At 36.0% G+C, this 22511-nt stretch overlaps 2 protein-coding genes across 13 annotated transcripts in view; both read left to right on the top strand.

The window, feature by feature from the left end:
* The first annotated feature begins 470 nt into the window (after positions 1 to 470).
* On the top strand, positions 471 to 15509 carry LOC123556959 (N(4)-(Beta-N-acetylglucosaminyl)-L-asparaginase-like). Its single transcript, XM_045348088.2, has 8 exons — positions 471 to 661; positions 2193 to 2346; positions 4596 to 4708; positions 5667 to 5779; positions 6037 to 6224; positions 8091 to 8198; positions 13108 to 13241; positions 14427 to 15509. The coding sequence occupies exons 1-8, from the start codon at positions 502 to 504 to the stop codon at positions 14522 to 14524; spliced, it is 1068 nt and encodes a 355-aa protein (XP_045204023.2). The 5' UTR covers positions 471 to 501; the 3' UTR covers positions 14525 to 15509.
* Positions 15510 to 19168: 3659 nt separating this feature from the next.
* The window catches only part of LOC123556957 (glutamic acid-rich protein-like), a 28638-nt gene continuing 25295 nt past the window's right edge, over positions 19169 to 22511 (top strand). For 5 of the 12 annotated variants that reach the window (XM_053543283.1, XM_053543282.1, XM_053543276.1 and 2 more), the window contains exon 1: positions 19171 to 19417. In XM_053543283.1, the coding sequence (XP_053399258.1) occupies positions 19267 to 19417 (151 nt within the window). In that variant the 5' untranslated portion in view covers positions 19171 to 19266. Of the gene's footprint in view, positions 19418 to 22511 lie in introns of all 12 variants that reach the window. The other 7 variants (XM_045348077.2, XM_053543280.1, XM_053543279.1 and 4 more) reach the window with 4 other exon arrangements.

Here is a 22511-nt window from a genome sequence, read left to right as displayed (position 1 = left end):
TTAGAAAACTATACATGAAAAATGCATTTTCTCTACCAGTATGTGATTTTAAATAATGAATGTTGGCGAAATATACAAATAAATATGAGGGAAAACATGCAAATCTACGGAGAAAATCATTTGGTAAACTTAAAAAAAAATAATGTGAGTGAAGTCCTAGTCCCTGGTTTGTTTTGACTGTAACGTCAAACTGAAACGATCTATGAATTTCACAGTTTTCACCATTAGTATGATACGTATGTTCTATCATCTTATTTATTGTTTTACAGAACAAAATTTACATAATTAAAATACCTTATAAATATTTTTATTTATATAAATTAAATATATAGACTTACTTAGTTTTAATGTACAAAATATACTGCCTTAAAATAGTAAGTACTCAGTTCTTGTGCTGTAGACAGCGCCATAAAATTAAAAAAGACTCGATTACTCTAATCATCACATAAAGCAAGTGCGTCATATATCCCGCTACGCCGCTGGTAGCCACATGACTTGGAAATGGCGGCTTATATGTTTGTTTACATTTTTAGTTTAATCACGGTATGTTTTTCTGCGGTTTCGGATGGTTTTAAACAGCAAGGCCCATATAAGAAAGAAGAATCGCCGTGGATTCCATTGATTCTAACTACATGGGGCTATAGAGATGCAGTACAGGCAGGTTAGTTTTAATTAGTAGCCCGGGCGGCCCTGTATAAAAGCTGGTACAACGGCCGAAATCGGATTATTTGAGATACGGCTGTCGTCTTACCATCTTCATATTTGCGGCCTAAATATGCATAATAGTATGACAATAGTTGCGTTATAATAAATCTATACAAAATATCTATAGTACATTATTTTGTTATTCAATTTTTAGTTGTTTTAACAAAATCGATCGGAAATGGATATTTATACAGTGCTTTAGGGTATAGCGGATAGCTAACTAATTTTTCCTGCATTCCAATTCAAAGAAATGCCAATAATATTTTTTTTAGTATATCAGACAGAAAACATCTATTCTTCTTAAAACAGTCAGCTTTTCATAGAAATTCATGTGTTTTTTTCTCTCCACGCCATTGTTTACATATGAGCTGATTTAGGGTGTACATGATAGCTTTGGACAATTTTTACATTATTAGTTTGAAATCCACATCTTAACAAACTTTCCAAGACTTCTTTACTATAAATCAGAATAATAATGTATTCTCTTTTCAAAAACATTCAGCTTTTTAAATTTCTATCAAACACATTTCATTCACTGACGTTTTTTACATATGCACTGATTTAATCTATAGGGGATAGCTTTATTTTATATTTGATGACATATGAAAAATAACACAACGAGCAAATATTTAAAATGTATGTCAGAATGTCTGTTTGCATGCCAGTAAAAGAATGATATGAAAATTTATACAATAATTCAAGTCTAAATATAAAATTTATCAACCTATCCTCTATACCCTAAAATCCGCTATACCCTAAAGCACTGTATATATATGTATAACTACATGTATAATTGTCTTTTTAAAGTGTGCATGATTAAAATATATGTCTTAGGCCTTTATATTAATGCAGTATCATGCTTTCGTTATCTGTCTTATCTCTGTACACATTGTGCATAAGACATGTATATGATTATATGCACGGCTGAATCTTACCAACAGGGCTAGCGATACTTTCAATGTCTTTCATAGATGTAGATCTAATGTTTATAGTTCTATTTTGTTTTACATACATGTACCCTCTTGATACCTGGCCTCTTTACCTATATATCGTTCAATTTTGAAATTTGCACATTCTCATTATACATTCAGTCCCAACATATTTAGATCAATTTGTACACTCATACTGTACAAAACTTCATGTAATGACTATATATATCGTGTGAAGTTTTGTCTTATGCCAAAGAATAGTAAAATGGTATCAGTAGCTGCCTTGCTTGGCGCACGCAGGATACCGTCAGGAATGAGGTGTCGAGTGTGATTAATACAAGTTGCAGAACTTGTTATAGGGGCCTACAGTCGAACTAAAATAATTCAGAATAAACTCATAAGATTAATGATAATCTAATAAAGTCTTCGATTTACATGATTTGTATGAACCATGCCATTTATTACCACATTTGTATTTCATTTTTGTTATTTCTGTTAAGAAAAACAATGTAAACTTTATAATAAAAAATACGGCAATAATTTTTAATCATGATGAAGGTTGGGATGTCATCAAAAATGGACATGCCGCAATTGACGCTGTTGAAGCCACTGGACATTCATGTGAGATGGCACAATGCCGACACACCGTCGGATTTGGAGGCAGTCCCGACGAAAGCGGAGAAACAACACTAGATGCGATGATAATGGACGGGTATGTAAAATCATAATTAGACGATTTAGTGCCATTGATCTGTTTCTATTGCTGTATTTACAACAGAATTACTTCCCTTTAGAGCATATGCTCAACATACAACTTACCGATTTTAAGTATTTTGTTTCTTTATTTCGAACTAAGTTGATATCAGAATTGTGTAGTAACAATGAAACATATTTTCCTGATTTTAGGTATTTTGTTTTTTCCTGTTGAGCTAAAAGATGGCAAAGATGTACTGCACGTAACAATGAAACGTATCTTTTTTTTAAATTCATTTAAAACGGATATGGCACTCACGATTCTTTTGTTACATGTTATTTTACCTAATTATGAAAAGGAAGAAACTTGTTCGCCTTTAAATAAATATGATAGGGTTTATGTGGTGTAAACACAAAGTGCATAGAACAGAAATTATTGAAAAAATTGAGATTTAGTTAACGAATCTCTAACGTTGAGCAATGCATGTTTCTTATCACAATTCTGCATACTTGCAGGAATTAATCCCTTCAAACTGGCAATTTCATACGCAGCATGTATAAGTCTTTTTAGAACGAAAAGCTGCTTTTAACCATCCGTCAACAATTTCTAAAAGATCTTCTTCTTGAAAACCACTGGGCAGATTTACACCAAACTTCACAGGAATGATCGTTGGGTGGTCCCCTTTCAAAATTTATCAAATAATTGAATTCCACACAAAACTGGTTACCATGGCAACCGAAAGGAAAAACTTAAAAAATCTTCTTGTCCAAAACCGCAAGACGTAGAGCCTTGATATTTGGCATGCGACATCACCTGATGGTCCTCTGCCAAATTTGTTCAAATTATGCCCCTGGGGTGAAAAGAGGCCCCGCCCCGGGGGTCCCAAGTTTAACATAGACTTATATAGGATTTTTTTTTAAATCTTCTTGTCTGAAACCACAAGACCTAGGCCTTTAATATTTGGTATGTAGCATTGCCTTGTGGTCCTTTACCAAGATTGTTCAAATTATTATCCTGGGGTGAAAAGAGGCCCCGCCCCGGGGGTCCCAAGTTTTACATTGACTTAAAAATCTTCTTGTCTGAAACTGCAAGGCCTAGGCTTTGATATTTGGTATGTTGCATTGCCTAGTGGTCCTCTACCAAGATTATTCAAATTATGCCCGTAAAGTGAAAAGAGGCCCCACCCAGGGGGTCCCAAGTTTTACATAGACTTAAATAGGAAAAAAAATCAAAAATCTTCTTGCCTGAAACTGCAATGCCTATGCCTTTGATATTTGGTATGTTGCATTGCCTAGTAGTCCTCCACCATTTTTTTTCAAATTATGCACCTGGGGTGAAAAGAGGCCCTGCCCTTGGGGGTCCCAAGTTTTACATAGGCTTATATAGGAATAAAACTTTAAAAATCTTTTTGTCTGAAAGTTCAAGGCCTATGCCTTTGATATTTGGTATGTAGCATTGCCTAGTGGTTCTCTAACAGGACTGTTCAAATTATGTCCCTGGGGTGAAAAGAGGCCCCGCCCCGGGGGTCACTTTTTGTATGAGTTATATAGGAAAAAATACTTCAAAAATTGTCTGATCATATTTCCTAGACTTTTTAATTATAATTACCCGATGACCCCAAGTAATAAGGGGTCACTTGACTGTGACCTTGACCTACTGACCTACTTCCTTGTTTTTTTTAAGATACAGCCTTGAAATTCGGACGTCATACACAGTTTTGCACACCGATCTTAAAACTGACTTTTAGTGACCGTGAATGTGACCTACTGACCTACTTTCTTAATATTTTAGCATCAGTTTGACATTTGAATTAGTTCACACAACTGGGAAAAGATTTTAATGCTTAATTATATTTGACTTTCTTATCTGATTTCTTACACTTGTCTAGGTAGCTCATATTACTCAGGTGAGCGATCCAGGGTTATCGTGACCCTCTTGTTTAAAATTTGGAATATCAACCCGATGATCCTTTTTTTTTTTGGTGTGAAGTTATTGTGAGTTACCAGTTTATAGTGTAAAAATGAGGGTGTGATAGATCTATTTAGCTCTTTTCATTTCATCATCCGAAAGTTCAGGTGCACATTATGTAAACAGGAGCAGCCCTCGTGAAATTATTACACCCGACGTATAACCGCCCATCGTGTATAAATAGTATTAAAACACGGTTTTGCAATAAATTATTTCTAACATCAAATTTTAATAACAGTTAAGAATATTCTTTTAGATGGGAATTCATTAGTTTATAAATTGGTCGGTATTTATTTCAGCGCCTCACACAATGTTGGCGGCGTTGGCGGACTACGAAGGATCAAGCAGGCCATTTCTGTTGCCAGAAAGGTTTTAGACAACACAGATCATTCTCTGCTGGTGGGAGAGGCAGGTATAAAATAAATCCAAAAATTACATGTTTGAACCAACAACGATTCTTTACCATTAATCTGTTTTGTCGTCTGATTTGTTCAATATGCCGCCCTCGGAGACTTGTAGGATTGACGTATCATTGTGTACGCTGGATTGACGTGTCATTGCGTAAACGGGATTGGCGTATCATTGTGTAAGTGGGATTTACGTGTCCTTGTGTACGCGGGATGTACGTGTCATTGTGTAAGCGACATTGACGTATCATTTTATAAGCAGGATTTACGTGTCATTGTGTATTCGGGATTTACATGTCATTGTGTAAGCGGGATTGGCGTATCATTGTGTAAGTGAGTTTGACCTGTCATTATCTAAGCCGGATTTACGTATCATTTTGTAAACGTTTGATATCGATTGAAGTATCACCGCGAAGGCGGAAATTACATGTCATTGTGAACGGGATTTGTGTTGAAAATAGAACATACACACCAGAAATACCAAATTCGGGACCTTCAGGAGGAAACATATCGGTCATGGTCTTACCGAGAAGGTCATCTGTTTTATAAATGATGCTTCTCAATATCAGTAGGGTTTGTAGTTTTGTACAAGACAAAAGCATAGAGCATATCTTCCAGTGTAAGCAAGATGATGCAGTCCTGAAAACATTTTGACAACTAAATGACAGTTTAACAACAAAGTGGCGTGGTCTTTGCATCCGTTACGTTGATTTGTCGTTTATTTATCGATGAGTTTAGGACTTGCCATTTCTACCAGTACGTGGCGGGTCAGAGCATTTGTCATCACAATAAATTTTCATCTGAAAATAAAGAGACATGAACCGCATAAATTGCAATGATAAAACATAGGATTTCCAAGATAGTCCGATATTACAGACAATAAACTACGTTCAATTCCTGAAACGTTCGGCACAAAGTAGGTCACAGGTTTAATCTTATCTTTTTATTCTTGTGTTCTTTCAGCAACACAGTTCGCAGTCGAGATGGGTTTTAAAGAAGAAAATCTTACCACACCCTACTCAGAACAACTTTGGAAATCATGGAGAAATAATAATTGCCAACCAAATTTCCGAGAGGTAATAGGAAATCGGCGTGACTCATAGTCATTGTTCAAATAGTGCAAATGTATACTAATTGAGAACTAATAAAACAAATGAATAAATCAAATGTGTCCTCTGCAAAGCTTTTCTTTTCTACAGTCGTATAGTATTGAGTCTTTTAGAAAGTAACATGTTCAGTTCTTCGTTTGGATCTATGTACATCATTTTGTCGGATAGAGTGTACAAATATTAAATATTTATATATCTGGATCTATTATTTTTATTTCTTTTAGAATGTTTCTCCCGATCCCCGGAAGTCATGTGGTCCATATCATCCAATCAGAAGTTCTCAAGTTATTGACAAATATATGAAAAACGTTGATAGAAACAACCACGACACAATTGGAATTATTGCAATGGACGCTAAAGGGAACATTGCTTCAGGTGCCTCAACGAATGGACTTAAATATAAGATTCCTGGGTATGCCTTAAAGCAGTGTTTACCTCACTTAAGCACAAAGTTCTCACTGGTAGTAAACTATTGTCATAACTTTTCGTCCGTCGTCGTCTTTTCGTCCGTTGTTGTCTTTTCGTTCTTCTTCGTCTTTTCGTCCGTCGTCGTCTTTTCGTTCGTGTTGTCTTTTCGTTCTTCATCGTCTTTTCGTCCGTCATCGTCTTTTCGTTCGTCATCGTCTTTTCGTCCGTTGTTGTCTTTTCGTTCTTCTTCGTCTTTTCGTTCTTCATCGTCTTTTCGTCCGTTGTTGTCTTTTCGTTCTTCTTCGTCTTTTCGTTCGTCATCGTCTTTTCGTCCGTTGTTGTCTTTTCGTTATTCTTCGTCTTTTCGTTCGTCAACCTTTTTTTCGTTCGTAGTCGTATTTTCGTCCGTATCCATCCGTCAACAGTTTTACTGTTAACTCATTGGAGCCGTAATTTCTTAACAAATCTTTTTATGAATAAGACCGCAAGATCACAGACAAGTTTATAGTGCGCATTTTTTTTTTCAAACAGTACCAAAGTTGAGGACTTTTATTAGGAAAAAAACATCGCTATATATTAACTTTTGAAAACATATATCGAAAGTCTGGGACCTGTCTTGTGCCGATGGGTGAAATAGAGCAATCGTGACTCCCTATTCTTCTTCTACCATTAAAGCTGGAATATCGCTATATCACGTAATATATGTCGATAGGACTCGGACTTAAAATACAGTCAAACAATAAAAGCACGTAGTGATAACTCTTTCTGCTTTAGTAACCTTTTGGAAAGGAAAAAAATGAAAGAACAAGGTCCATAGTTATTAAAACCAAAGTCTGAAGCATAAGCTGAGACATCAGATTGGACGTTTTACACCGTTTCTGTTATATAAGAGCAAATTGTAATGAAAAATTATATGCACGTGTATTCCACAACTTCAGACAACTTCAAATTTCACAAGTATACACACGCAATTAAGGAAGTTATTGAAAATTCAATATTTGCAGTTTTTAGGTCTAGGCTTGTTCCCTGATTGCTAAAGACGGTTTTCTGTCTGAGTTGTGCTTCTGAAGCGGGTGAATACTTAAGCACTGTATTTTTTCATATGCCTGAATGTATTTTATCACAGTTAGAGGTAACTGTCCTCCTCCTTTATTTATGAGTAGTAAGTACTATTTCCCCTTTAAAGGAACAGGCGGTATATTGTTTTGCTCGTGTCGGTCGGTCTGTCTGTTAGTTGGTCGGTCGTCCGTCGGAAGACGATTTGATTTCCGATCGATTACTGTAGAACGTCTTAATCTGTGGATGTCAAACTAAACTGTTGTTAGTCGATGACTCATATAGTATTGATAACCTGTAGGTCAAAGGTCAAGCCCACTGTGAGACTTAAAAGAGGTTGCAAATCAATGTCTGGAAAATGCTTCAAAGGATGATTGCATGTGGTCAGCAGACGTTTAGGCTAAAACGGTTTCTGGTCTTTACATGGAAATTTATCGTCTTTGGTTTATAAATGAACCCCGATTGTTTTGGGGATCAAGAGTTTAAGGTCAAGGTCACACTGACCTCATGATTAAAAATGGTTTATGGTCTTTAACTGGAGAATGTTGGTGGGCTATGGCTATCAAACTTCATGGCACGACTGTTTTATGGAACGTAGATCGCTTTTCATGTCATAGAATTCATGAGACTGAATATTAAACAGCTACCTGCGAGTGGTCATCTTTGGGATGGTAGCATAAGGGTTTTATAAATAGCTATTGCTAGATATTTAGTTGCTGATTTTAATCACAGTCAGCAACAATTATTCATATTAAATTTTATCGTCACTTTTAAGACATTTGTTAATAACACTTTCGATTTTGTGACATTACAGCCGGGTTGGCGATTCTCCAATCGCAGGTGCCGGATCATACGCAGAAAACAACGTAGGGGCTGCCGCATGTACGGGCAATGGAGATATAATGATGCGGTTCCTTCCAAGGTAGGTAATTTTTAATTTTATGTAGTTCGTCATCACGCAACACTTACTTTTGACTATAAATATTAGCCTTGGAAGCGTAGATCAAAACCAAGCAAAATCTAAAGATAAATTAAATATAAATAGACAACAACAGGATACTTTCACCAGGATTAACAAACGTTAGCTTGTATAAATGGATTAGATTATATTAGATTATACGACCAAACGACCACCTCAATCCTCAATACACCAGACAAATCACGGCAAGGTGCCACAACATGTTTGTACATGGACTTACTTATAGTCGCCACCATATGGGCGCTTCTCAGAAAATCATTGAGGATAGTGCAAGGTAAGTAAGTCGCTCCAATAACAGAAGCTCCCCTGGTTTTTTAGCGTGCCGGATGTAAAGCAGCCATAGACAGAACTGTTATCTCATCGTTAGTAATTTTTGGTAACAGTAGCGGGGGATCGAACTCACGTAAGGTCACTAATTTCAATGCATTTTTATACACGCCTCAGCTGCATATAAGTGAGTGGGTAAGGCCGCTAACATAGAAACACCAGTTAGCACTGAGGGTTTGGAACCACGACCGGATTATGGTATTATTCTAAGGATGTGACTGAAAACAGATCTGGTGCGCCTGTGATCACACTGGCCATAGCTTTATCAGATCAAGTGGTTCCAACGTTGTTTGAGCGGTGAATTTTACGCCGATCAGATGGAGAAATATGGCCGATACTACAAATTTCCGGTATTGTCAGTAGGATTTAAAGGAATTTCTACCCGTTAAATAACGAATCAAATGAAAACGATGGGTGCACCTGGAGCGCCAATGTGTTTAGGTTTCAGCACATATGTCCATTTAGCTGAGATTTGTATCGTTTATTTAAACACTTCTGTACAATCTAGCGGGGTAAGATTTTTGACAGTTTTTGACAGTGTCGCATCAGATATAGTGTTAATCGGGAACAAGTAACTGTTCAAACACTTTTTATGTAAAAGGCTACCTCTTAAAACAAAGCGTGTGTATTTTCATAGAATTATTCAGGGTTATTTGTGAAAAATCGGCCGAAAACCTAATGCAACGCCGTTTCGAGTGGGTCGCTCTGCAACGCAATCAAGTGGATACCGTTCCGTGTCTTACTTGCGAAGTCTTATCCGTCCTAAAAACAGTCATTAAAGCCTAACAATAAATAACTTTAGAGAGTTTTATATCATTATAATGATCCTGCCATTTCTAATGTATTGTACTTTTACATTTATATGCTCCCTTTACAGTTAACATATTTTGCGGACATTGTCAAAAAACATCAACACAAAAACATAAAGCAAGGATGAACATCGAACAATATCATTAAGTAAATAAAAGTAATAGTTCGTAAAAACAAGAACTAGTTCACGGATATTTATCTCCTCCACGAATGTTACTATACAAAATAAATGAAATTTGGTCCATGATAAAAGTATTGAACAGTTGTTTATACATTTTTTCATTCATATTCCTGTGGAAGTGTTCATTTATTTTCAGAGTGATAAATCACAGAGAACGTTAAAATTGGCCAGGGAAAAGACAATAGGGTTATTGTAACAACAGCTCGATCTGGGATGCAGTATTCGGCTCGAGTGGATTTTGCATGATCGGATCTCACGAGGCGCGCAAACGCCGAGTGTGATCCGACCTTGCAAAATCCAAGAGAGCCGAATACAAAGTCCCAGATCTAGCTACTGTTATAATGACCTTTTTGTTATATACCTTAACCATTTTGATTCTTGTTTTGTTCTTGAACGAAATCTTCAATTTTTATCGATATTAAATTGAACTTAGTGAAGTTTTTATGTGCGCTATTTATAGAAATGTGTCGGATCATGCATATTAATGAAAATAGTCCGGCAGCATACAATACGGAAGGTACAATACGGAATTTTAAAGGTACAATACGGGATTTTTGTCTGTCTGTTCATATTTCATTGTGAAATACAAGCCGATTTTTTACAGAATTTATATAGGTATATAATAAAAGATTTTATTTGTCCTCCATAAAACAGAAAAGGACGTAATAAACCTCTATGGTCGCCGTTCAAAAATGAAAATACAAATGAAATACAGACACTAGTGAAAGAAAATAAACGGACTAGCAATACTAATAGAGATGTGCCACAGTTGTACTATATAAATGTCTCTAACCAAAGAAGAAAAACGATGTTTGCCAACGGGTACTTATTCGATGTCATATTAAGAGTTAAAATCTTATTAATAATGTATCTTTTGCTTCAGAAAGTTGTCTCAGGATAGCCTTGTCGCTCGCAATGTCTAAAAACCTGTCTCTTACGGAATTTAAAAGGTACAATACGGAATTTATGTCTGTCTGTCCATATCTAATTGTGAAATACAAGCCGACATTTTACAGAATTTTTATAGGTATATAATAAAGAGGTTTATTACGTCGTTTCTGTTTTATGGAGGACAAATAAAATCTTGTCTTTTCCCTGGCCAGTTTTAACGTTCTCTGTGATTTATCTCTCAGAAAATAAATGAACGCTACACCAGCAATATGAATGAAAAAATATACAAACAACTAATCAATACTTTAATCATGGACCAAATTTTATCTATTTTGTCTGAACAGCTTAAATGCACAACAAGTCAGGAATGAAATCGCATTGTATTGGTTTTAAGGGACTAAAAAGTAACCAGCTGTAACTATACTGATTAAAAGAGTCAACAGGATTTTTTGTTCGCTATTCAGTATCATTCGTGAAGGAGAAAAATATCCGTGAACTGGTTCTTGTTTTTACGAACTATTACTATTATTTACTTAATGATATTGTTCGATGTTCATCCTTGCTTTATGTTTTTGTGTTGATGTTTTTTGACAATGTCCACAAAAATATGTTAAATGTTAAGCTAACATAAAAATGTAAAAGTACAATACATTAGAAATGGCAGGATCATTATAATGATATAAAACTCTCTAAAGTTATTTATTGTTAGGCTTTAATGACTGTTTTTAAGACGGATAAGACTTCGTAAGTAAGACACGGAACGGTATCCACTTGATTGCGTTGCAGAGCGACCCACTCGAAACGGCGTTGCATTAGGTTTTCGGCCGATATTTCAGAAACAACGCTGAATAATTCTATGAAAATACACATGCTTTGTTTTAAGAGGTAGCTTTTTACATAAAAAGTGTTTGAACAGTTGCTTGTTCACGATAAACATTATATTTGAGGCGATATTGTCAAAAACTGTCAAAAATCTCCTTCCCCCGCCGGACTGTACAGAAGTGTTTGAACAAACGGCACAAATCTCAGCTAAATGGACATATGTGCTAAAACCTAGACACATTGGCGCTCCAGGTGCACCCATCGTTCTCATTTGATTCGTTATTTAACGGGTAGAAATTCCTTTAAATCATACTTACAATACCAGAAATTTGTAGTATCGGCCATATTTCTCCATTTGATCGGCGTAAAATTCACCGCTCAAACAACGTTGGAACCACTTGATCTGATAAAGCTATGGCCAGTGTGGTGATATATACCAGACTCCGGTATATACCGGATTCAAGCGATTGGAACGAAGAGTATCTTTAATGTATATATTCGGTAACTATGGTAATACTAACCCTAAACTTTAGTCAATATATTATACTTCTTCTTCCTCTTCTTCTTCTTCTTCTTCTTCTTCGTTCGACCTACACTGTCAGACCAGTAGCCTCGATGAAACTTGTGGTTTGCCGCAGATCCTCAATGCCTCCATACAGTTTCTGGTGGATTGAGGTATCTATCGGCAAAGTCGCAGCTCGCTCCTGGTCATGCTTTTTACATTTCTGGAGTATATGCTCCGTAGTCTGATCCTCACCACATGGACAGGTTGGTGATGGTGCCAGTCTGTATTTCTTGTACATGTGAGCACTGAGCTTGTTGTGCCCTGAGCGAAGCCTGACCAGCATCACTTGTTCAGACATCTTCCTCTATCCTTGGTCTCGTTAGTGCCTTGATGATGGTGACTTCCTCCTTGTAGCTCACAGGTGTTGCTGGTTGTTCTGACTGAGCTCCTAGCTTAGCCAGTTGGTCTGCCTCTTCATTGCCTGCAAGTCCACAATGTAATGGAATCCACTGAAGTGCTACTTTGCAGGTGATACTCAGGCTCTGCATTCTCCTGGCTAGCTGTGGAGCTTTATTGTTGATCAGAGCTTCCATGACAGACAGTGCATCTGTGAGACAGACGACTGAGGAGCTTTCTTCTGCCGAGTCTTCAATCATTGAGACGGCCTTCATGAGTGCTTCAGTCACCGCCTTGTAATTGCTGCGATGTTTTCCTGTGGCTGTTTGTAGTGTTCTCTCTTGCCAGATGGGTATAGAATGAAATGAAACCTCCTGCTCCTCCATCTTTGATGGCGCATGCGGCTGATCCATTTGTATAGACATGAGTCCATGTTTCCGGAGGAAAGTCTTCATTGATCATAGCTAGTGTGAGGCTCTTCTGAATACCTTCATCCTCTTGTTTCCCGTGTATAACTACACAATATATTATACATATTATACACTAAATTGGAGCGCACGGCAAACATACGAAAATTTGTGCATGTCCGCACGGGACATGCACATATTTTCGTATGTTTGCCGTGCGCTCCAATGATAATGATTTTGTGACATGCGCACAACGACTGCACCAGATCTGTAATGAGAAACATCGTTATTCTAAACGGAGGGAGCTTTCCAGCTGGCTTGTGGAAAATCAATACTTATATCCGGGGCTTGTATCTGAATTAATGCAGTCACGGGAAATCTTGAGTTTTCCTCCACCATTGAAGCTTGAAAGTTGTCATATGGTCCTTATAGTGTCGGTATGATGTAAATCACAACAAATAACAATGTTCCATGTAAGATTGTATTCTAAAGCTGGATATTATTTTTCAACAGTCATACAGCGGTGACTTTAATGAGAGCTGGGCTGTCTGCACAAGAGTCTGCTGATGTTGCTGTTAAAACCATACAACAGAAGTATCCCGATTTCAAGGGGGCTGTAGTCGCTGCTGATGCAATGGGAAAAATAGGTGAGTCCACCGAATTTTCAAAGATAATTTAAAATTTGTTGTCGTCTCTTATCAATGATTACGCTTTAAAAGCTATATACGCTCCTATGATTTGTGAAGAAGGAAATCTAAACTGAGGTTGAGAGGAGGTTCTGCTGAGTTTAAGATACATCTCAGCGTATTGGATTTATCATCTAGTCGCTCGGTTTACTGTTGTTTCCATGTTTTATGGCAAAACTCTTGCATCCGCCAAACGATGGCCTATTCAAATAAAGTAGTGCTTGACTGGTTTGAGAAAAAATAAGTACATTGTTGTTCTATTCGGACTACTCTGTCTTATTGGCGAGAAATGTTTATGTGAATGATGTTAATGGAAACGGAGAACGTGCATTAATGTGAGACTCAGGTGTGTAGTGGTAGGGCGTCTGACTTCGAACCAGGATGTTGTTTATCGCATTATGGTGTTTGACACAGCTTCCTCGGGCGCTGGGGTACATAAAAGCAGTTGTAGAAAGTAGTTAATATAAGAAGTGAAAGATTTCTGTATAATCGTGGATCAAGATTGTATAGTTCAGTTTCATAAGCGAATCGAGAGAATCCTGTTTGATCAAAAAGCAATATAGGCTAAACAAAGTAACGAGCCAGCAGAACGCACTGTTAAGAATTCAAAAAAGCCAGTTTAAGCATTTGCTCCAAATCAATTTCGTACATGAGATGTCTTCTTATAATGTTCTTTTTATGGACTATTTCGGACCTTTATGGTCATTCATCCCGCGGAGCCTCCGTGGTCGCCGATTTCGATTCACTTGTCCCTCACTGATGTGGGTTCGAAACCTCGTTTGGGTTGTAAAATTTTTCATGTGAGGAAAGCATCCAGCTGGCTTACGGAGGGTTACTGGTACTACCCAGGAGCACGCCCAAGTCAGAAAAAGTACCCTACGGGCCACCTGAGGTCATCCTCCTGTCCACCATCAAAATGCTGGAAAACAATATTACCTAAAACGTGTCGAGGTGACTCTAAACCCCGACAATAATATCCCAAAATCTGATCCTTAATGAAGCTTTCAATTTTGTTTAAAAATGTCAGTATTGGCCTAAAAAATCTGTATTATATTTTTCAAGAGGAAGTTTTTCCCTAATTTAAATGAATACGTAATCGAAATCATTTTTGTAGAAGCATTAATTCAAGCATATCTTCTTTTCCAGGTGTATCTTGCCATATTTGGACGAACTTTCAGATAACTTATATGATGCCGAGTCTTCCGGAGGTTCAAGTGAGAAATGTTACTTGTACAATGAACTAGTAACGTCAGTTGTTAGAGGAAACTGTAAACATCGCCTTCATTAATTCTACGCGCATGCGTACAAATAGATATCTGACAACCTTACACTGTTTTCTGACCAAAAATTACATATTCCATTCACAGGGAAATGAGCGCTAAAGTTCCATTTGGCGTGAGGTTATATTCTTAAGACGCCTTTGCCAGCTCACGGTGGCGTGTTTGATGTTGTAATTACGTTACGTGTTTTTGATTAGTTTTTGCACGTTGATTTGCTCAACCATCCTGTTGGAATATGTGAAAATGTCTCTGTGCTCGCGTGGTTACTGACAATGGCGTTCGTTGCAATATGTGTGAATCATGCAATATACCTTTTTTTGGCAAGATACGGCCGAGAACAAGATATTAATAACCGGAATCTCTCTTCACTGATCTGATAGTTAAAATTAAAAGTTATATAATTATTATTATGTGATACCTGATTGGTAATCATAATTTTAAAAAAATCTTGAACAGCAAACTTTTTTCAAAGTTTTTGATATAATTATTTCTTATCGAAAATGCATTGTAGCTTTTTTTTCATTTTTTGTCAATGCGTAAACAATTGTAGTTTGTTTGCAGCGTGTTTGTTTGTATGTCTGTCTGTATGTAAGCCAATGACTTGTGGTGTTTTTGAAGGGGAAAATGTAAAATTGAGTTCCATTTTTTCCTGAATCAATCTGCACTTTCATTTGAAATTTGCGCTAATTATTTTGTAGTATTATTGTGCCTCTCAATCAGTAATGTAATAACACAGTTATGTTTATGGTGTCCTGTTTTGCATGATCTTTGTTTAAGCCTGCGACTAAATTTGAAATGACTTTTTTTTATTGTATATATGTAATGATTAGTTCAGTATTGACGCTTTACATTATTTTCAGTAATTCGAAGTTCTGCTGTATTTGTATTTACTATTTCATCTTTTTTGAGTGTTGTTGCCTTTTGTTTAATAAAACTTTGTAAATTTAAACCTTTTTTCATTTTTCAAGTGAGAATTGACGAATAGTCATTCTTTGGCAGTGATATTTGACCCTGCAAAGTCATTTTAGGGTACAGTTTTAACTATTGTTACACATTTGGTCAAGCAGCGCCTCTGTTTGTCATTCTATGCTCACGAAAGGACGTGTTATGTGATGGCGCTGGTCGTCCGTCAGTCTGAATAGCAGTCTGTCAGCAGTTTAGTTTCTTTTCAATAATATTAGACTTAAACCTCTCACTTGGCGGGTTCAGTGTTCACGGGCAGTGAATGACCCCTATTGATTTTGAAGTCTGTTATGAAAATATCAAGCTCACAGTGATTGTTATTACAAAACCTGTTCAGCTCAATTTACCAAAAAATGCATTGACCTATCGTCTTCAAACTTAGACTACTGAGTTTAAGAATAGTATGATAATGATCAAGATCACTGAGACTGGAGCTGTTAATACAGAAAGCATTTCCACACAATATCTTGAGAAAACCTTGACCTACGATCCGCAAACTAAGCAGGCGCAGTGCTAGTTGGACCCTGCATTACAATGTTTTTAATTTCACAGTCCAAAAACACATGATTTACGGATAAAACACGGTTCCAGGTCAACAGCGTGCAGATCATGGACAGGCCCGCGTTTTCTCCAGACGTATTTCCTACGGAGCATTTGATTCCTGGTCCATGCGCGTGTTCCACCGCCCAAGACTGTCCCCAGTTTTCTCAGGCCCTCGTGCAAGAGAGGAAATTACTACCACAGCAGAATATTGTGCTTGTACTGAAACATTACAAAGAAACACTCTAAATCCCTCAAATATTCACATTTTTTTGATGACATTTATATAATTGTTTGAGTCGGATTGTTACTGATGTGTATGAAATTTCAATAAATTTGAAAGGTGATGTAATTCTGTATTTAAGCATTATATAACCTGTGCGTTTTTAAAATTCATTAGTGCATATTAACAAAAGGCAGCAAGTAATTCTTCAGAATGTGTCAACATGTTCAAGAAGCTGATGTATATTATACAGAGCTTATACCAAAGTGAAACCTATAAGCTTGATCATACTGTGTTTATTTTCCTGCCCGCCCCCAATATATGGCATTTTTCTGTAATTATAAGTATACGGGTGTACTAGTGTGCTTACGATTACATGTCATAACGTTTATGGGGGCGGGGGACATAAACCTGCATCTACGAAGATTTAAGTGAGGAATATGTTGCTTCCGGGTATAAAAATGCGGATGAGAACTTTTTTTGCCGAGCAAGATGTGATCAAGGTTCTGACCAACCCTCTGTTTGTATTCTCATCCTAATTGCCAGAACAGTATTTCTGTGCGGATAAAAAATGTTTAGATTATTCAGATAATGAGTATAACTTACGTTTTAAAGCGGCGCCGCAGTGCCGCGACTCGTCTTACAAGGTTTATCCTACACATTCTTTAGTGCACCTAATCTAAAAGAGTACTTCTAGATTTTTTTTACTATTGCAAACAGTTGACACTAGTCACCTTGACTGATAATAATGAATATTACCAAAACATTTTATTCTTGAATTTCTTTTACTGTAACTTTATATGAGTCAAAAAGCTAGTCTGTTCTGGTGACTTTCTCTGAGGAATTATTGTAAGATTAAAACTTTTGACATAGGGATATAAACTGGCTCCATTCACTACATTTGAAATATAGGAGAAAACAACAAAAAAATATATAATAGTTAAGGAGCTGGGTCCAGTTGTTCGAAACAGGCGATTAAGCTAACGGTCGATTAACTTTAAGAGATACATTTTTACATTTTACAAGACTTACAAAAACAAATGTATGGGTTAAGAATTATGAACACTAAAACGTCTATACAGTAAAATTAAAACATCATACCAGCATTCCGACAACGATTAATATTTTGAATCGAAATTTAAGAGGCGGTTAGTCTAACAGCCGGTTAAAGTTTCGGACAGGTAGGCCTAGGTCTACAAATTGTTCCCCGCAAGTAGCTTACAACTGCCTCATTTGAAACGAAAGTGGAGAATGAAAGACACCACGGAGAAAATTTGCACCGCCAAAGTACCGAGCTCAAGACCTAACGCACTTATAAACAAGAGCACCGCCTTGCGGGTGCTGACGCTCATCTGATTTTTTTTGTATAATAGAAATATTGTCCTACCCATGATTTTCTAAGTCTAAAAAGGGCCATCATTCTTGCAAAAAGCAGGATAGAGTTATGTTTCTTGATGTACAGTGTCCACTTATGATGGTGAAAAACTGTTGCAAGTTTTAAAGCAATAGCTTTGATAGTTTATGAGAAAAGTTGACTTAAACATAATATTCAACCAAGAAAATGATTTTTCTACGTCCAAAAGGGGCAATAATTATTGCAAAAAGCAGGATGGAGTTATGTTGCTTGCTGTACAGGGTCAGCTTATGATGGTGAACAAGTGTTGCAAGTTTCAAAGCAATAGCTTTGATAGTTTAAGAGAAAAAGTTTACCTAAACATAAAACTTAACCAAGAAATCTGATATTTTCTAAGTCCAAAAGGGGCCATAAATCTTGCAAAAAGCAGGATGGAGTTATGTTTCTTGCTGTACAGGGTCAGCCTATGATGGTGAACAAGTGTTGCAAGTTTAAAGCAATAGCTTTGATAGTTTAGGATAAAAGCTGACCTAAACATAAAACTTAACCAAGAAAACTGATTTTCTAAGTTCAAAAGGGGCAATAATTCTTGCAAAAAGCAAGATGGAGTTATGTTTCTTGATGTACAGGGTCTGCTTATGATGGTGAACAAGTATTCCAAGTTTCAAAGCAATAGCTTTGATAGTTTAGGAGAAAAGTTGACCTAAACATAAAACTTAACCAAGAAATCTGATATTTTCTAAGTACAAAAGGGGCCATAAATCTTGCAAAAAGCAAGATGGAGTTATGTTTCTTGCTATACAGGGTCAGCTTATGATGGTGAACAAGTATTCCAAGTTTCAAAGCAATAGCTTTGATAGTTTAGGAGAAAAGCTGACCTAAACATAAAACTTAACCAGGCAACGCCGACGCAGACGCCGACGCCGACGCCGACAACCGCTCAAGTGATGACAATAACTCATCATTTTTTTTCAAAAAATCAGATGAGCTAAAAATGCTGAATGATCGTTTAGATGGTAAATTAGTTCAATATCAATGATATGAGGTTTCTTGGTTGCGTGTAAGATATTTTAAAATAAGCTTGAGAATTTTGTATGACCCTCTTAAATAAATTTCATTCGTTGTTTGTTTATAAAAGCTTTATCATGTTTATTTGACTAGTACCAGGAGATACACTTCCCGTTTATACCTGACGGTTGTGCACTGCAAATAGTTCACACAATTACAAAACAAATGAATTGGCGCATGTAAAGAAAAAATAATAATTTGCCGTTGCTTCCCATTTTTTTGCTATTTAATTCGCCGATAAAATCGCATGTCTTTATGTAATAGTACATATTTTTTATCTTAAAAAAAGTATGAAATTCAATCTATTGAAAGTTGTATTTACATTTAACGTTGACATTGTGAATTAAACCCGATAACCTTCGGCTCTTCGGGGATATTCGATCTATCGCAAAGTAATCCGATCTCATTCCGATCATTGCCGAAGTGTTATCCGATTAGACCGTACCAGGAGTAAGATTCGGTGATCCTTCGTCCGTATCGCCGTTGGATCAGTGTGAGAAGATAGTGTAAGTCACTACCATTTGATCATGTGATCTGTATATAGTCGGCTCGGACAAAATGGCGAAATACTTTGCGATAACTGTGTGTTTAATATTTTTGGTATTTTCTGTGAATTCTGTTGTACATGAAGAAAGAAAGGAAGACCCGAGCGAGGAAATAATTAAACACGAGGATGCTGAGGAGGGAATCAGTTTTCCTACATTTAAAGGTTTGTAAATTAATTAATTAATATAAATTTCTATTATTTCGTTTAAGTGGGTGTGCTACTATACAAATAATGTCAGTCACATTTATTTCTTAGTGCATGTGTAGTTCATTTAAGATCTGCTTATTGACATTATCTGTTCCATGTAAACATGTCAGTAATCATATATTTGTCTAAAATATTAAATCTTAGCTGCACGTGCAGGAAAAAAGTTCTGCAAAATGTTTTAATAAACGATGGATTTGTGAGTTCTGCAAATATTTCTGTTAACATGGGCAAACGTATAATAAAATAACGAATTAATAGTGGGGGGGGGGGGGGGGGGAATCTGCAGATATAATAAAGAATTTATGGCGGAGAAACACATTCTGTCTCTGTTATGATTACATAACTGCTTAATATATAAATCGCCGATGAAAGTCACCATATGACCCAACAGAAACAACAACAAAAAATCGCCCGTCCATAGTATATCTATATTCAACTTCTGTTTGCTGGGCTAAAGTCAGGAATGAAAATTAATTTCTGATGTCATATATAATAATACACTGATTGCATTACTTGGGACCTCGGGAATATAGGTCTGACGGCAAGGCATTCAAAAAGTGTATACTGTGTGGCACTATAGGCCGTTCTCTTTCCTCTTCAACGTTCGAAAGTGATGAAAAACGTTACATCAGAATGAAATGACCTAGTATTTTTCTAATTTGATCTTTTACTAGAGTATTATATAAATTGTAAGCTAATATATATACAGTTTGGGTATGGGAGGCGCAAAGACCAAGATTATGTTTCTACTATGAAATACTTTTTGTATTGTTTTTTTTTTTTTTTATAGTTTAGTAGTTTTGATTGGCAAAATTAAGGTTGCAATCAGCATATTGAAAAAGAGAGTAATCAGTTTCTACACACTTTTTATAAACGTTTAATGATAACCCAATTTTGCAAAATCTTGAAACTTAAAATTTTGTGAATGGATTTTTTATTTTAAGTGATTAATTTCTAGTGTAGTAATTGTGTGGAGGTTATAAGATCCATCTTCTGATTGACTTTAGTTGTAGTTTGCATTTATTCATCGTATTGTGGAAATCAAACCGAGCTAGAGTGCAATTTCAATCTTCTTAAAATATTAAAATTCCCCCAAAAATCAGTATTCTGTAAGATGACATTTTATTAGAAAGACTGAATGGCAGCTAAGTTCCTTAGTTTATTTCTTTTCTATAGACGTTTTCATGCGTACTCGATTAATAACTTTTTTATTATAGTTACTCGGAAATGATTGTTTAAACAAAGTCGGCGGTGACCCGTTTAATATAAATGTAATCACTTTTTTTTTAAACTAAGAATAAATGTATTTTATTGCATTATATAAAAATTACCTTTGGTCTTAACTAAATCATACATTATTTCGTTAGGATCTAAGTTAAGTATATAAAAAAATATTTTTTAAAGATATCTGTGATTAGAGCATGTAGTAAGTTCATTTTGTGTAGATCTCGGTCGGTCAAGTATAGCTTATCACAGCAAATTTTGTTTTCGTGACATATAGAAAACAACGGTAAGAACCCATCATGTTTTTTTTTTTTTTTTTTTTTTTTTTTTTTTTTCTGGTTTATATTGTTTATAATTAGGCAAATTGTACATGAAAGAGTTGCTTTAGGCTCATTTCTAATATTTCAAGAACGTAGAAAAGTTCTAAGATGCTAGTGTATTTTCGGGCATTGTTATTAACGACAGAGGTGTGCATGCAACATTCATCGTGTAGTTTTGACTCTCCAAATTAAGTCCCATTCTGAATGGCAGCATTTTCGCATGCACGATTTCTCGGGCACTATGTCAGATCAGTTATGAATGATAATGAAAATGAAAGCAAATGATGAATTAAAACCGCCATTTTTTTATTAAATGGTTCTATCAGCATATTCCGACTAAGACTGCAAACGAAGAATAAAACTTTTTAAGATAAGTGTTCAACATATCTGGACATCTGGCCGGCCGTTTAGGTGACAGCAATTGCGAATATTAAGATATGCGTTTATATACATGTAGAATATCAAATGCAATGATTTTGTAACAGTGTACACATATTTCGAACGCCTTATCCACGTGATAAGATACGGGGTGAAGAGTAATTTTCGAAATTCTGGTCTCAATTTTTATTTTCATAAACTTGTCACATTTCAAAAAAAAAAATCTGCTGGTTGCAACAAAATTTTGTTTTCACCGATGTAAAAATGCGTTACACGGCTGAATTTCGTTTTGTTTGTTAATTTTACTTTTGTATATAATTCATATACAAAATAAATATAGGACAATGAATTTCGATAAAGTGTGTTGGCTGATTAAGATTTTGAAATAAGTGGTACGAAACGGTACTGACCTCAAATGTAAAGAGATACGTATAGATAAACACCGTTCAAAGATGTACATAAGAAGTACATGTCAAAATGCAGACTGGTGTTGTTATTTACAACCTGTTTCGTAACTTTTTATCGCTTTTTTCTGTGTTTTATTTTTTTTTCAACATATTCGTTTAAAATGTTCTCTATATGTCATAAAATTGAAAGTTCATCAAATTTCATATCAAAAACTACCTTACACAGCATTATTACCATTATCTCTCAAGGATTTCAGTTAAATGTACCACTATTTGCATTTCCAAACAAGAAGCAAAATTATAAGGAATAGATACAGATCGTTAAAAATGTGTTTAACCTTTAGCCTTCTGGCGGAAAGCGGCTTTGCCTTTGTGACCAGTGCAGACCGATATCAGTCTGCACATCCATGCAGGCTGATCAAGGTCTGCGCTATTCGCTTTTTAGTCAGTAAATTCTTAGTGAACACCCCTTTGAATAAGAAGTTGTACTACCCAAATTGAATGATGGACCAGTCCATTTTAGAGATTAAACAGGGTAAAGGTTAATTAAAGAAAATAACATTGTAAAATTGATATGAAAAGGAAAACGATCCATTCTGTTACTCTCAGTTCGCAAGGGAACCATATCTCTATTTTGTTAATTGAACCGACATTTTAAAGAATCCCGCTGTTTCTTGCATTGCATTGTTATACAGACATTGTCATTCTGTATCTTACTGC

The sequence above is a fragment of the Mercenaria mercenaria genome, chromosome 5 (assembly GCF_021730395.1).
Source record: "Mercenaria mercenaria strain notata chromosome 5, MADL_Memer_1, whole genome shotgun sequence".
Taxonomy (NCBI): Eukaryota; Metazoa; Mollusca; class Bivalvia; order Venerida; family Veneridae; genus Mercenaria; species Mercenaria mercenaria.
Note: the sequence above shows the minus strand (reverse complement) of the source record. Positions and strands in the feature narration are given on the sequence as shown.

Excerpts from the sequence above, each read along its gene's own strand:
- LOC123556959 (XM_045348088.2), top strand. The coding sequence starts at position 502 with ATGGCGGCTTATATGTTTGTTTACATTTTTAGTTTAATCACGGTATGT. Across the intron at positions 5,780-6,036 it reads GCCAACCAAATTTCCGAGAG|AATGTTTCTCCCGATCCCCG; the intron begins GTAATAGGAAAT and ends TATTTCTTTTAG. Across the intron at positions 8,199-13,107 it reads ATGATGCGGTTCCTTCCAAG|TCATACAGCGGTGACTTTAA; the intron begins GTAGGTAATTTT and ends ATTTTTCAACAG.